General features: G+C 40.8%; 1 protein-coding gene across 1 annotated transcript in view; it reads left to right on the top strand.

Annotated features, from left to right (window-relative positions):
• The first annotated feature begins 955 nt into the window (after nucleotides 1–955).
• The window catches only part of POGLUT1 (protein O-glucosyltransferase 1), a 29,427-nt gene continuing 14,153 nt past the window's right edge, over nucleotides 956–16,229 (top strand). The window contains exons 1-5 of the mRNA XM_070751749.1: nucleotides 956–1,151; nucleotides 4,774–4,864; nucleotides 10,976–11,119; nucleotides 14,721–14,856; nucleotides 14,983–15,104. Of these exons, the coding sequence (XP_070607850.1) occupies nucleotides 1,073–1,151; nucleotides 4,774–4,864; nucleotides 10,976–11,119; nucleotides 14,721–14,856; nucleotides 14,983–15,104 (572 nt within the window). The 5' untranslated portion in view covers nucleotides 956–1,072. The remainder of the gene's footprint in view (nucleotides 1,152–4,773; nucleotides 4,865–10,975; nucleotides 11,120–14,720; nucleotides 14,857–14,982; nucleotides 15,105–16,229) is intronic.

The raw sequence follows: 16,229 nt of genomic DNA, 5'->3' as shown, positions 1-16,229 counted from the left end.
TATTTGACCCCAGGACAATTATTAAGTATTGTACCACACGATTCTTGACAAATGTATCTTTTTCTTTTATGTACACTGAGAGCCTATGCACCAAGACAAATTCCTTATGTGTCCAATCACACTTGGCCAATAAAGAATTCTATTCTATTCTATCCTATCCTATTACTTTTTATCATCACTTTTCTAATGTTATGTTTATACAAATCACTATCCTATAATTTCCCAACCTTGGCAACTTGAAGATATCTGGACTTCAACTCCCAGAATTCCCCAGCTAGCATTCACTGGCTGGGGAATTCTGGGAGTTGAAGTCCAAATATCTTCAAGTTGCCAAGGTTGGGAAACACTGCTATAATTGTTTGACAAATATAAATGAATAAATAAAAAATAAATTAACGATAAGTAATCAAGATGTTCTAGATCTCCCAGAGGTATCTTTTCCCGCAGTTGGCCGTGTCTGTGCCTTTAGCACATGAGATCCGCCAGCAGCTTCGTTTCGTCCCTTGGGAGTCCATCGCAGATTTAAGGAAGCTTGCTTATTAAGAGACAATAAGTGGCGTCACCGGGCCGGAGCCATTTTCTAACAGGCAGTTCGGATGCAACTATGCATTAACTCCTCCCTCGGTTGCTGCCTACATCGGACTTGAACATTCAGAGCTCGAGGAAGGAATCACAGAGCCCAAAGGGCTGATCTCCCGGCAAAAACTGCCTGGATATCAACAGGTTTTTGCGTTTGGAGAAAGCATCGGGCCTTTTTGAAATAAAACCATTGTCAATAATCTGTCAACGTCAGTAATCTACATCTTTATATAATAGAATGTGGCATTAACATGGTTCTGTTATCAATATGCGAAGATGCACAATACAAAACGGTTTTGGGGTTAATAAACTACAAACCCCACAAACCAACGCGGCGGCGGCGCGACACTACTGAGCTTGCGTGTAAAGTGCTATCAATGGAGGCGGGGCTATAGCACAATTCAGCTTTTCTTTTTTCAATGAACCGTTCCGGCGAAATTCGGGGACGGTGTGTGAGCGCATGCGTTAAAGTTGTAGCTTGGTGTTCGGCGTCATGAGGCGATTGTCTCTTGGGATGTTGCATGTTTTTATTCTGTTTCTGTTTACTGTGTGCCGGGGAAGTAGCTCAGCAGGTGAGTGTTGGGATTATATTTTTTTCACTGATCGGAAGCAAATGGGATCGAATCGTATCTCGGTACAAATTTATTTTGCAACGTGCTAATCTATGGGATCCAGGAATTCTTCCTGTATCATCTCACTCCTCACTCTCCGGAGTCATTCATTGTTCAGAGGCCAATATAATATTGTATTCCTTTATAAGTTTCCTTTTTTTCTTAATTGCCAGAGATTTGAACATTCATCATTGTTTCCTAATACGCTTTACTATTTTCAATATTATACTGTTTTGCAAGAAATAAAAAACAATTTAAATGAATAAAAACACGAAATTAAGATTTTTCTACGACCTGGTAGCTTACAATTTATCAGAAATCTTTGGCATTACGACGAATTCTAGGCGTAGAATTCTGGAAACGTTACTTTTTTGTGTGTTAGAAAACAGATTGAGAAATCTTAGTCACAAAACATAATAGCATTTGCTTTTGTAATTTATTGGGATGGAGCAGCTCTGATTCAATTCCCCCCAAAGAGTTTCGAAATAACATGTCCATGTCCATTTTGAGCAGCCGCATCTTTTCCTGGGCTTGTTCTTTACATCTGAAGCAACAAGTGGGAGTTTTCTGCGTATTAAATAATAAATTAAAAGTAAAAGTTTAACCAGGTAAAATTACAATTAAACAAATTAATAAATTAAACAATTGACTTGTTTAAGCAACACTTTCAGAAGTATTGCTGAAATATATTTTCTCCCCTGTGGATATTGGAGAATGGATCTATCTATCTATCTATCTATCTATCTATCTATCTATCTATCTATCTATCTATCTATCTATCTATCTATCTATCTATCTATCTATCTATCTATCTAATCTATCTTATCTATCTATCTTATCTGTCTGTCTGACTGTCTGTCTGTCTGTCTGTCTATCTAATCTATCTTATCTGTCTATCTTGTCTGTCTGTCTGTCTGTCTGTCTGTCTGTCTGTCTGTCTGTCTGTCTGTCTATCTATCTATCTATCTATCTATCTATCTATCTAAAGTCTCCCTTCCTTTTCATTATCAGCAAAAATATGTTGCATACATACATACATACATACATACATACATACATACATACATACATACATATAGTCCCATGTGTCTCAAGACTGTAGAATAATGTAATGCAGCATTATAAAAATGTCACCACATAGTTTTACACAGGAGATTAAATGCTAACTGAGTGCCATTGCATTTAAAACCACATCATACTGTGGGCATTTACATGATACCAGAAAGGAATTTGTGGTTTGGCATGGGCACTGAATAAGTGAAGAACTTTAATAATTTATTGGCTTATCAGTAACAGTTACCCCTACATCTCATCCATTCATGCCATACATTGACCTGCTTGATCAAAATGATACTGTGCAAATAAATTATCATTCATTCAGATGAATTAAACCAGAGACAAATTTTATAACTCTGTAACTTTAATCTATCTCTAGTTTGCATGTTCCTTTTTTTCTTCGAATCCAATTAATGTACCACTACTAATTTATGGCTAACTCCTGTTTATCAGAACTCAGAGCACTTTATATGAAAAAAATACATAATTCAAGGAAAAAAGAGCAAAAATAATATTCAATGTACTAAAGATTTGATTTATTGAATTTATGTATGTATGTATGTATTTATTTATTTTTCAATTTTATAGGCCATCCCTCTTCTGACAGACTAAGGCAGCGTAAAACAATAAAATGATCACAAAATTTAAAAATTAAAATTAAAGTACATATAATAAAATCGAATACAAAGTTTAAAACCCAATATAAAACAAGCATACAACCATCTCTCATTCATACTACCGGCCAGAGTAGGATGCTATCATCAATGACCCCAGGCCTGCTGGCACAAGTGTGTTTTCAAAGCCCTTCAGAAGGCCAGGAGGGTGGGGGCAGTGTGAATCTCTGGGGGGAGTTGGTTCCAGAGGACCAGAGCCGCAACATATAAGACCCTTCCCTGTGGTCCCATCAGCCAACTCTGTGATCTAATCGGTATCTGGGACAAATAGGGCAAAAAACGGTACCTGGTCCTAAGCCATCGGAAGCCAGTTCAGCTTGCAAAGTTCTGGACTAATATGGGTGTATCTGAATATACCCATAACAGCTCGCATGGCTGCGTTCTGGACTAATTGAAAGTCTCCAAACTTTCTTTAAAGGTAGCCCCAAGTAGAGAGCACTGCAGTAATCAAGCCTCAAGGTGATGAGGGCATGAGTGACTTGGAGAAGATACTCCCTGTCCAAATAGGGCCGCAACTGGCTCACCAGGTGAACCTGTTAAAGTCCCCCCAGCCATAGCCAAGAAATGTTGCTCAAACCTGTGGGTCTAGGATAACTCCCAAGTTGCAGACTTGCTCTGAGGTGGTCAAGGTTTCCCTTTCCCGAGTGATGGATGGACAGATGGAATAGTCCTTTGCAGAACCCACAGCCACTCCGTCTTGTCAGCCTCTGGACGCCCATCCAGACCCTCTGGACGCCCATCCAGACCCTCACAGCCTCCAGGCATCGGCACATCACTTCAACTGCTTTGCTGAATTGATACGGGGTGGAAATGGACAGCTAAGCATCATCAGCGTACTGCTGGAAACTCAATCCATGATGACGGATGATCTCACTCAGCGGTTTCATGGTTTTCATTATTTCTACATTAATTAGAAATTAATTCTAAGTAAAAATATTGCAAGACAAACATTTTAATATACTTACTAGTACCTGATGTATTTAACAAGAAATCCGAAATGTATTTTTCCTGCAGTTATTTAATTATAGAATTTAGGGGGAAACAACGCGGCTGCGAGAGCAATCACGGGCTTCCCTCGATCTGCCCATGTTACACCAACACTCCGCAGCCTGCATTGGCTGCCGATTAGTTTTCGGTCACAATTCAAAGTGTTGGTTATGACCTATAAAGCCCTACATGGCATCGAACCAGAATACCTTCGAGACCGCCTTTTGCCGCACAAATCCCAGCGACCGATTAGGTCCCACAGAGTCGGCCTTCTCCAGGTTCTGTCGACAAAACAATGTCGTTTGGCGGGACCCAGGGGAAGTGCCTTCTCTGTGGTGGCCCTGGCCCTCTGGAATCAGCTCCCCCCAGAGATTAGGACTTCGCCCACTCTCCTTGTCTTCCGCAAACTCTTAAAAACCCACCTATGTTGCCAGGCATGGGGAAATTGATTCTCCTGGCTGTCCCGTTTTATGCATGTTTTGTTGAATTGTGTGATTGTTTTTAATAAGGGTTTCTTAATGTGTTCTGTTTTAACATTGGATTTGTAAACTGTATTGTTTGTTGGAAGCTGCTCCGACTCCTCGGAGAGGGGCGGCATACAAATCAAATCAAATCAATAAATAAATTATATAATTTAGGGAAAAATCATTTGATTTTTTGGTTTTATTTTTTTGTATGTTTTCATATTTTTGGACTAAGTTATTAGAGGAAAAGATGAATAATTTTATCATAAAACTATAAATCCAATTCCATTCATGTTTCAGGCATAGTATTCACAGAACATACTGTATATGGAAATCTTGCACTACATGCATCAGCAACACAGTGGAAATAATTAAATTTGCAAAACTTTGTTTAAATTTTAGATGCACGCTGGAAAACATTCCTTGTTCAAATTGACGAGGCAGTGAAGAACTACAGCCCATGTGTGAAAGATAATTGTGAGTGCCATCACAGGTAAGAAAGCAAAGGTATCTCTGATGGCTCCATTCATGACTTGTGTTCTGATTACAGGTTTATTTATTAAGAACTATACTGTTATTTATGAAATCAGCTGAATCTTCTGAGTTTGCACGGAAATATTAGCACTGGCTGGGTTTGTATAAAATGTATATTTTAATACAGTTAAAATGGTCTGGCTAGTTTTTAATTCTGTAAATTACACGAATACAGAGTTCTCATATGTTGCTGTGTCATAAGTGATTTTTGGTTTAGTATCTTTTAGAAATCTTGCTCGGAGTTCAGTAAATTTTAGTTAAACCATGTCTTGGTGGAATATTACTTTAGTTTAGGCATATACAGTGATCCCCCGCTCGTTGCGAGGGTTCCGTTCCAGGAGCCCCCGCAACGAGCGGGTTTTCGCGAAGTAGCGATGCGGAAGTAAAAACACCTTCTGCGCATGTGCAGATTGTGTTTTTATTCCCACAGCGCTAGCGAGGAGCCGAAGATTGGGGGCGGCGCGGCTGTTTGCCGCCGGCATGGAGGGCTTCCTAGCAGCCCCCCAAACCCGGGTTGGGGGTCCGGGGGGCGCTGGCTCTCGCCGCTTTCGAGCTGAATCCGGGAGCGAATTCGCTCCCGGATTCAGCTCGAAAGCGGCGAGAACGAACGGCAAGGAACGCCTTTTCCACGCCGTTCATTCTCGCCGATTTCGAGCTGAATCCAGGAGCGAATTCGCTCCTGGATTCAGCTCGAAAGCGGCGAGAACGAACGGCAAGGAACGCCTTTTCCACGCCGTTCATTCTCGCCGATTTCGAGCTGAATCCAGGAGCGAATTCGCTCCTGGATTCAGCTCGAAAGCGGCGAGAACGAACGGCAAGGAACGCCTTTTCCACGCCGTTCATTCTCGCCGATTTCGAGCTGAATCCAGGAGCGAATTCGCTCCTGGATTCAGCTCGAAAGCGGCGAGAACGAACGGCAAGGAACGCCTTTTCCACGCCGTTCATTCTCGCCGATTTCGAGCTGAATCCAGGAGCGAATTCGCTCCCGGATTCAGCTCGAAAGCGGCGAGAACGAACGGCAAGGAACGCCTTTTCCACGCCGTTCATTCTCGCCGATTTCGAGCTGAATCCAGGAGCGAATTCGCTCCCGGATTCAGCTCGAAAGCGGCGAGAACGAACGGCAAGGAACGCCTTTTCCACGCCGTTCATTCTCGCCGCTTTCGAGCTGAATCCAGGAGCGAATTCGCTCCCGGATTCAGCTCGAAAGCGGCGAGAACGAACGGCAAGGAACGCCTTTTCCACGCCGTTCATTCTCGCCGCTTTCGAGCTGAATCCAGGAGCGAATTCGCTCCCGGATTCAGCTCGAAAGCGGCGAGAACGAACGGCAAGGAACGCCTTTTCCACGCCGTTCATTCTCGCCGCTTTCGAGCTGAATCCAGGAGCGAATTTGCTCCCGGATTCAGCTCGAAAGCGGCGAGAATGAACGGCGTGGGCGGGCGAAGGGCGGGCGGCAGCGAGGAGTTTGCGTGGGCGGTGGGGAAACTCCTCGCTGACGCCAGCAAGAGGCAGCTGATCTCCCGGTTGCCATCTACGCATGCGTGCCCACGGGCACGCATGCGTAGATGGTATTTTGACTTCCGGGTTGAAAAATAGCGAAGTACCCTGTTCGCAATGGTTGGGGACGCAATAAACGGGGGATCACTGTAAATCCAATAAATCTAATATAATCTAGTTTGACTTCCAATCCTTTCATTTATAGCATGGTTTTATGCACTATGCTAACTGTAACATGATTCACTTAAAATTTTGTGTGACTCCAGCAATTATGTTTTAAATAGACATTTATAGTTTTATCAACAAATTAAACCATGGTTTAGTATTTAAGATTGAGTTTTCCTTTTCCCTGTGTAGTTAAGAGGAAGAGTTCAGAGGCATTTTCTTCCACCTTAGTTAAATCAGAAAAATCAACAGAATAAGAGAATTGGAAGGGACTTTGGAGGTCTACTATTCCACTATTCAGAAAATCCTACACCAAGGATATCAAGTCAAGGCCCATTGGATCCGCCCCATGGGTACTTAAATCTGCTCTCGGGTTCAATTTGGAAATATCAAAGTACTGGCCCATGATGCCTCTGCCGGCCAAAATGGGCCATGGGGGAACCGCATGCAGATCACGTGTGGATCATTTTCGGTCTCCCTAGCCTCCAGTAGCACTCTGCTAGCCAAAAACAGGCCATGTGGGGTTTCCATGTAGCCCATTTTTAGCTGGCAAAGTACTGCAGGAGGCTGGAAGACAAAAATTAGTCCCGTGCGGGGACTGTATGGGACCTCTGCACTGCCCATTTTTGGCCAGCAAAGTGCTGCAGGAGGACTGGATTAGAGTTAATTACGGTTATGTGGCATCAAGTAAGGGCCTGGATAGAAAACAAGCAACATCCTGTGTTAATAGTACAGTTTAATGCCAGATTTTACCTACTGTAGGTCCATTTAAGCTACAATCAACAATCTATAATTGACAACCATTTTAATCTACTCCTCCTGTGAGGTTTTCTATTATCATGTTATTTATGCTCTTGTATTTTTATTATTAGTTGAATAATAAAAATACAATAGTATAAATAGTTTTGCTGCCTGGAAAAGCAATTTACTATTAAACAATGTGATATAAATTTAGAAATAAAAAGTTTAATGGAGTGTAAAGAATAAGTAATAAATGTTTGCCAGTAATATCTGGTAGAAGAAATAAGAAATGTTTATAGTAAAGAAACGTGGAAAGAAAGAGAAGGGGGAAAAATGCATCTTGAGCCTGTGTCAAACACCCATCATGACCATGCCCACCCCAGCCATGGCCGCCATGACCATCCCAACCCTGGCCCCCTTTGGCCAAACACAACCCTGATGAAATCGAGCTTGGCAGCTTAGACCATTTCAGACAAATTGTTGTCCATTTCTTCTTAACATATGTGATTCTAAACTAGTAAAATATACTCTTGAAACCATAGACCCCAAGCGCTTCCCCAGGCCCCAGATATGTCTAGTATTTAAGATAAGATAATCATTTCTTTTGCAAGTTTTTAATTATTAATTACTGATTTAACTCTTACTGTAATTGTATTAATTTTGTTATATTTATACTTTGCATTTTTATTGATTAAAGTTATTTTGAATATTGGAATAAACAGAAAATTGAGGTGTATATTCAATTTTAACAATAAAATAAATATTTTCATTGTATTTATCACACATTTTAAATTGATTTAAAAACTCATTAGATGAAATAAAATTATGCTTTTTTATAATAATGTATTAATCTCATTTTGAATACCCTTTCCTTAAAGGTAATTATTAATAACCTTTAATTACCTTTATTAATTTTAGCTTAGTAAGATATTTTAAGATTGTACTGCACAATTTCTTTAATTTTAAACCATTTTTTATAAACTGTCCCAAAGAAGTTCTTTAGAAAGCATAAAAAATATTTTAAAAACATCAACTGTACGTATTATTTACAGCATTTTGCTGTAAAAGAGAATTCACTACAATTTCATAATGGAAACATTATTTTTTTAAAATAGGTCAGTACACAAACATTTTAGAATGAATAGAAAGAGAGCAAAATAGAACAGCACTAAAATAAATCAATTTAAGTGGGCCTCAAGGGATCAGTGGGTCTCAGCCACTGCTCACATAGGATGAAAAGTGCTTAGTTGTTCTACGCCAGGATTTTATTAAACTAGCAGTATTTCTCTGGTTGAGTTAATATTAAGCAAAATCAATTCCTTATGCCAGTGATGGCGAACCTATGGCACGGGTGCGACAGGTGGCACGCGGAGCCATATTTGTTGGCACACAAGCCATTGCCCTAGATCAGCTCCAACATGCATGTGTGTACCAGCCAGCTGATTTTTGGCTTGCACAAAGGCTCTGGGAAGTCGTTTTTGGCTTCCAGAGAGCCTCCTGGCGATGGGAGAAGGCATTTTTACTCTTCCCTGGCTGCACCTTTGGAGTGTGGGGAGGGCAAAAAATGAACCTACCGTGCCCACCAGAAGAGAGCCTCAGGGGGGTGTTTTCACTGTCTCCAGATATTGAATTATGGGTGTGGGCATTCACACATGTGCAATAGCGCACATGCATGCTCTTTCGGCACCCAAGGAAAAAAGGTTTCGCCATCCTTGCCTTAGGCTATGTTTATCTTGGTTACTAAATCTACAATATAAGGGCAGAAGTAGAAGAAATTTTATATTTTTGAGCAGACAGAGGTCCTTAATCCAAATAAGATATACAGTATTTGGCATGATCTAAAATATATAACTATGGAAGGTCTTCCTCAAAAATTAATGAGATAAAGCAGTTTTACGAATAAGAATGGGCTAAAATAGTACCAGACTAACTGTAACAATAATGAATAGATGCCGGAAAAAATTGAAATATTTGCTACTAAGTTGTAAAAACTAAAATTTAAGAAAAGAATTTTCCAACAGAAACAGAGAATGGTAGTTTACCATGGAGACAGGATGACATACTGCTCTGTATGTTGTTTGTTTAAGCTAAATTTCTTGATCTATACAAACATTTAATTGAAGCTCATGTCATACAAAAGTGCAACTTGGTTACTGATCATCCCAAAAGAATCAATATTTTCCTTACAACTCATAAAAATATGTGGCATGGCCGGCTGGCCGGTCTCGCAGCCTCCTCATCCAATTGGATTGTTCCCAGCAGTGCTATCCATGGAAAAGTAAAATACAGTGGTACCTCTACTTAAGAACGCCTCTACTTAAGAACTTTTCTAGATAAGAACTGGGTGTTCAAGATTTTTTTTGCCTCTTCTTAAGAACAATTTTCTACTTAAGAACCCGAACCTGGAAAAACTTCCCAGGAAATTTGAGAGCGGCACAAAGGCCCAGCCAGTTTCCTGCCATTCCCCCTTTAATCCCAGCCATCTCGTGCTTTTCTGGGCTGCCAGAGGAGCCTTTTGCTGACGCTTAAGGAGGCTTTGACAGTCCAGAGCAAACGAAGCACTTTCCTTTCTCTGGGCGCTTGGAGAGGGAATAAACCTCTGCCAGCACTAGAGAAAAGAAATGCTCCCTTCGCTCTGAGCAGTCAAGGAGTCACCACAGTGAAGGAAAGGCGCCGGCTACAAAGCAAACGAGCAAGAGGAGAGGGAGCCCTTTAGCATGGGAAAGAAGAGGTGAGCAGGTAGCAGCAGCAGCCAGTGTAAGGGAGGCAGTATATGGGAGGCAGCCTCGCGCCAGATGTATTGGGAACATAGAAACATAGAAGACTGACGGCAGAAAAAGACCTCATGGTCCATCTAGTCTGCCCTTATACTATTTGCTGTATTTTATCTTAGGATGGATATATGTTTATCCCAGGCATGTTTAAATTCAGTTACTGTGGATTTATCTACCACGTCTTCTGGAAGTTTGTTCCAAGGATCTACTACTCTTTCAGTAATTTAATATTTTCTCATGTTGCTTTTGATCTTTCCCCCAACTAACTTCAGATTGTGTCCCCTTGTTCTTGTGTTCACTTTCCTATTAAAAACACTTCCCTCCTGGACCTTATTTAACCTTTTAACATTTAAATGTTTCGATCATGTCCCCCCTTCTCCTTCTGTCCTCGCCACCTCAGAGCTCCTCTTTTTTTTTTTAAGCCTTAAAGTTTTGGATTTTATTGATTCCCCTCACCTCACCTTCCTTCGGCAGTGACTTTCATCCTCCTCGTCTTCCTCCTCCTACCCAAATTCCGGGGTTTTATTTCTTTCCTAATGAGTTTGCACACATTATTTGCTTTTACATTGATTCCTATGGGAAAAAATTGCTTCTTCTTAAGAACGTTTCTACTTAAGAACCTGATCATGGAACAAATTCTTAAGTAGAGGTACCCCTGTAACTAAATTCAACAGACAAACAATATAGAAACAGCCACCAAGACAAAGTCTCTGGAGTAATTGAGGAGATGCCTGGAGGTACCACTGAACCTTCTTTGCCTCATTTGCTACTTCACTTTGTCCAAATTGGCACAGAATTGTTTGCCAAGAAAAACTGTATACCTAACCTCCTTGTTGACTGTTATTAAAACAGCCTCTGGTATGTTTAACAATATTTAACAATCTCTTTCACTTTAGAGTGAGGCAACAAGACTTGGCTCCTTTTCGAGATGGAATCTCTAAGGAGTTGCTGTCAGAAGCAATCAGTCGAAAGCTTGGGACACACTATCAGATCATTGAGAAGAAGTTGTACCGGGAGCATGATTGCATGTTCCCTGCAAGGTGAGATACGAAATCCGTCAATCACATACTCAAAAAGAGAACGAGAGAGAAACACAGGAAAATCCCCCCCGCCCCATTAATTTATGGGTCATTGAGCAGAAAGTGTTTGAAAGGGCTGAACTCTAATGTAAGGGAACTAACCAATTTTGTATTGCCTTGCTTGAAATGTAGGAATTAGATTTGCTTTTGTGAGAAATCAATATTGACATTGCACTTCAGTTGTGCAAGGAGATGATATGGGTTAAAAGCTAAAGGAAAACAGAAATAAATACCTCCGAGGGAAAAGGATAATGGTAAAGTATTATTGCTTACAGTTGGTGGATTGTTAGGCAGAGGCCTGTGGCTTTTATTTTATGTGCTTTATGATGAGAGTAAAACAAAAAACACTCTGTATACTATCAGTTAATGATATGGTGCTTTCCTGTTTTTCCTCCCAGCTCAGCCTAGGTCCTGATCTCTGCAATGCTTCTACCCTATTCCTGCAACTGGAATGTTGTCATTTTTATCCAGTCTCAGCTCATATGACCATTTTCTTTTAACCACTTTGGCTTCATCCTACTTTTGATGAAGCCTTTTGCCTCTTATGGAACATCCTGCCATAGGATGGGACAGTGATGGTGAACCTATGGAATGGGTGCCACAGGTGCCACGCGGAGCCATATCTGCTGGCACGCGAGCTGTTGCCCTAGCTTAGCTCCAACGTGCATGTGTGTGCTGGCCAGTTGATTTTTGGCTCACACAGAAGCTCTGGGAGGGTGTTTTTGGCTTCCAGAGAGCCTTTAGAGGGACAGGGGAGGGTGTTTTTACCCACTCCCAGCTCCAGGGAAGCCTTTGGAGCCTGGGGAGGGCGAAACATGAGCCTACTGGGCTCACCAGAAGTTGAAGAACAGGCAGTTTCCATTCTCTGGAGCAGTGTTTTCCAACCTTGGCAACTTGAAGATACCTGGACTTCAACTCCCAGAATTCCCCAGCCAGCATTCGCTGGCTGGGGAATTCTGGAAGTTGAAGTCCAAATATCTTCAAGGTGCCAAGGTTGGAAAACACTGCTCTGGAGGGTGGGTGAAGCTGTTTTCTTCTTTCCCAGGCATTGAATTATGGGTGTGGGCACTCACACATGCGTGATAGCATGTGAGCACGCTCTTTTGGCAACATTCTCCATTACTGGGATAGAAGGTCTGTATTTCTTCTGATATTTAGCAAAATGTTAAAATCTTGACTCTATGAAATATTATTTAGGACTGCAAGATGAGTACGTTGTGTCTTTTAGATGAGTGGTCCCCACCCTTTCCAGTTCTGTGAACAGCGGGGGGGGGGGGGATGATTTCGTCCACACCCACCTTTGGCATAAATGGAGCTTCATATACTCACCTGCGCTTACATGGGCCCTGTGTCCAACAAACTATGACCTGGGCTTTGGCCTGGGGGATGCCCCCCCCATTGTTGGATGAATGTTATAAAAAGATCTTCTGAGAAATAATCTTTAAAGAATAAATATTTTTATAATAACAAGGCGCCTCTCAATAAAGAACAAATAGAGCAACAATCAGCTACTTTTCTGGTAACAGTTTTAGCCATTATTTTCTAATAAGATTAGAATTTGCCATTCTAGTACTTTTGAAAATAGAAGCAATAACTATTTAGAACAACCAAAGGGGGAAATGTCAAAAAAATGTAGACTATTATAGCGCTTAAGAAATTTATACTTTAGCTTTAAAGGAATTGATGAGATAATGATTTTGGTAAAGCTGTAAAAGAAAATAAATGGAAGGCATGGAAATAAGGTATATTCACTTTAGCAAGAGTTTTACAAGAGCTTCAATGGAAAAAAAATACTAATATTTGACACTGATTAGATTAGTATGTGCACTGTATACATGGGAACATGTATACAGAGTCTTCGGAGAGGGGCGGCATACAAATCTAATAAATTGACATTGAATTGAACAATTCCAAATTCTGAAGAGAATGTTTTTTAAAACATATTTTTTAATTATACACATTTTAAGTAAATGTGATAAATATATCTCCTTTTTAATTTGTTTTCTTTTTTCCCAAGCATTGTGGATGTATATTACTGAGTAAATGTCTACTCAAATGTTAACAACTGTTCAACAAAAATAAAATAAAAATGTAGTCGAATTTGCTTAGATTCATGCTAATTAAAATGACATAAAAGCAGCATTAATATGTTGGGTGCCATTTGTTTACCTATGTTAACCCTTGGAGATAGACCAGGAGACCGCACCACCAGAAAGACTGGAAATCTACTTTGTTGAGGTAGTGTCAGCCCCTCAAGGTACATCAGCCTAGGAAACAAATGCCTCATACATCAGTACTATCTTAATTGTAAAGCTATAATAATAGACTGAAGTTAGTCTGTGATTGCCCCCCCCCCCCCCCCCCCCCGGGAACTGGGGAGAGACTTGTCTGAGAAATGTACTCATGTTAACATTCTTGCTCTGGACTGTGGCCTTTCTGGCTTATTTTGGGCTTGTTTTGATAGAAACATAGAAACATAGAAGACTGACGGCAGAAAAAGACCTCATGGTCCATCTAGTCTGCCCTTATACTATTTCCTGTATTTTATCTTACAATGGATATATGTTTATCCCAGGCATGTTTAAATTCAGTTACTGTGGATTTACCAACCACGTCTGCTGGAAGTTTGTTCCAAGGATCTACTACTCTTTCAGTAAAGTAATATTTTCTCATGTTGCCTTTGATCTTTCCCCCAACTAACTTCAGATTGTGTCCCCTTGTTCTTGTGTTCACTTTCCTATTAAAAACAGTTCCCTCCTGAACCGTATTTAACCCTTTAACATATTTAAATGTTTCAATCATGTCCCCCCTTTTCCTTCTGTCCTCCAGATTATACAGATTGAGTTCATTAAGTCTTTCCTGATACGTTTTATACTTAAGACCTTCCACCATTCTTGTAGCCCCTCTTCCTGCTTGTTATACCTCTAGCTATGCAGCCAAGCATCCTACTTGCTTTTCCTACTGCCCGACCACACTGCTCACCCATTTTGAGACTGTCAGAAATCACTACCCCTAAATCCTTCTCTTCTGAAGTTTTAGCTAACACAGAACTGCCAATGCAATACTCAGATTGAGGATTCCTTTTCCCCAAGTGCATTATTTTACATTTGGAAACATTAAACTGCAGTTTCCATTGCTTTGACCATTTATCTAGTAAAGCTAAATCATTTACCATATTACAGACCCCGCCAGGAATATCAACCCTATTGCACACTTGAGAGGCATCGGCAAATAGGCAAACCTTCCCTATCAGACCTTCCCCTATGTCACTCACAAACATATTAAAAAGAATAGGACCCCTTGTGGCACACTGCTTGTAACCTGTCTCTGCTCAGAATACTCGTCCAAACCTCTTTTAGCAAGAACATTTTTAAAAAGGAAAGAAAAAAAAGAATTGTCCTAGATAACTTCTTTGCTTGCTTTGGTCATTTGTGAGGTTGACTTTGTCTTTTTTAAAAAAAAAAGAAAATCTGGTTGAAATAATCCATGGCTTAGTGTGATAGGCAAACATAGCCAATATATTCTACTCATAGGTATCCTTTTGATATTTGATTGCCTATAGATGTAGCGGGGTTGAGCACTTCATCCTGGAAATTATTCAGAACCTTCCTGATATGGAGATGGTCATCAATGTGCGGGACTATCCCCAGGTGCCCAAATTTATGAAACCAAGAGTACCTGTTTTCTCTTTTAGCAAGGTGAGTGAACAGAGCTATTACACATCAGTCACATTAGACAGGACAAGTACCATATTTCATTGAATATCTTGTACAAATGAAACATTTTGGTACAACTAACATGCCTTGCTGTCCTTTTTCTTTCAGACTCCAGAATACTCTGATATTATGTACCCTGCCTGGACATTTTGGGAAGGGGGACCAGCTGTTTGGCCAATATATCCCACAGGCCTTGGACGTTGGGATCTAATGAGACAAAGCCTCCAAAGGTAAGCTGAGCACACAATAGCTTTGTTGTAGTTTATTTTAAATAAAAGAGAATCCAAATTTGCATTGTTATAGGGCCATGTGCACCAGTTCCTCATTCTAAGAATTTTCATTGAGCAATAACTTATACCTTGTTAAATGAAAGCTGCAGGCATTTAGTTATAGACCAGAGATGGCGAACCTATGGCATATGTGTCACATGTGGCTCGCGGAGCCATATTGGTGAGCATGCGAGCTCAAGTCTTTCTGCATGTGCGTGCTGGCCAGTTAATTTTTGAGCCTTCTGGGCCCACTGGGAGTCAGGAAACAGCCTGTTTTCAGCCTCTGATGTGATGGGGAAGGACCATTCTTTGCTCTCCCCAGGCTCCTAGAAAGAGCAAGAGCAAAAAAGCAGGCCTTCCGGTTCAACTAGAACTTGGCAAATGAGCCGTTTTCTGCCTCTGGAGGGCCTTTGTGGGGGAGGAGGCCGTTTTTGCCCTCCCCAGGCTACTAGAAAGGCTCTGAAGCCTGGGGAGTGTGAAAAACAAGCGTGCCATTGCATGCCAGGAGTGGGGGGGGACTCATGCACATGGGGGTACATGGAATTATGGGTGTGGGCATGCACATGTACGCCCTCCCCCCTTGATACGCGAACCAAAAAAGGTTCACGCTATCACTATATAATTCCAAAGAAAGGCATGTTGGTCAAGTTCACCCAAGATGATATAATTGTAATTCAGATTGAGAAAAATCCATGCAGAAAATAGCACATAAAGCTAACTTTAGAAAGTCAGTTGGAAGTTCACATGCAGAGATTTTAAGATGAAGATCTGTTTTGATTTGGTGGATGGTATTTCCTTGGTAGATGCTGTTGGGAATTGGATTCTGAAACCGAATGTAGCAACCTCCTCTTTCTCTTTTTTGCCGTCCTATTTAGTCTCCAATCAATGAGCTCCAAGTAAACAGAAACACAATATCAGATGTACAATGCTGTTAAAACATTTGTTAGCCCTTTTTTAATTTTCAATATTTCTCCATAAATATACAATAAAGTAGGATTTATTCACCACAAAAGTCCTGAAACTAGATCAAGAGAATCAAGTAAATGAATAAAAAACAAGCGTGCCATTTTTAATTACTATTTATTG

Source organism: Erythrolamprus reginae, chromosome 4, assembly GCF_031021105.1.
Source record: "Erythrolamprus reginae isolate rEryReg1 chromosome 4, rEryReg1.hap1, whole genome shotgun sequence".
NCBI lineage: Eukaryota > Metazoa > Chordata > Lepidosauria > Squamata > Dipsadidae > Erythrolamprus > Erythrolamprus reginae.
Note: the sequence above shows the minus strand (reverse complement) of the source record. Positions and strands in the feature narration are given on the sequence as shown.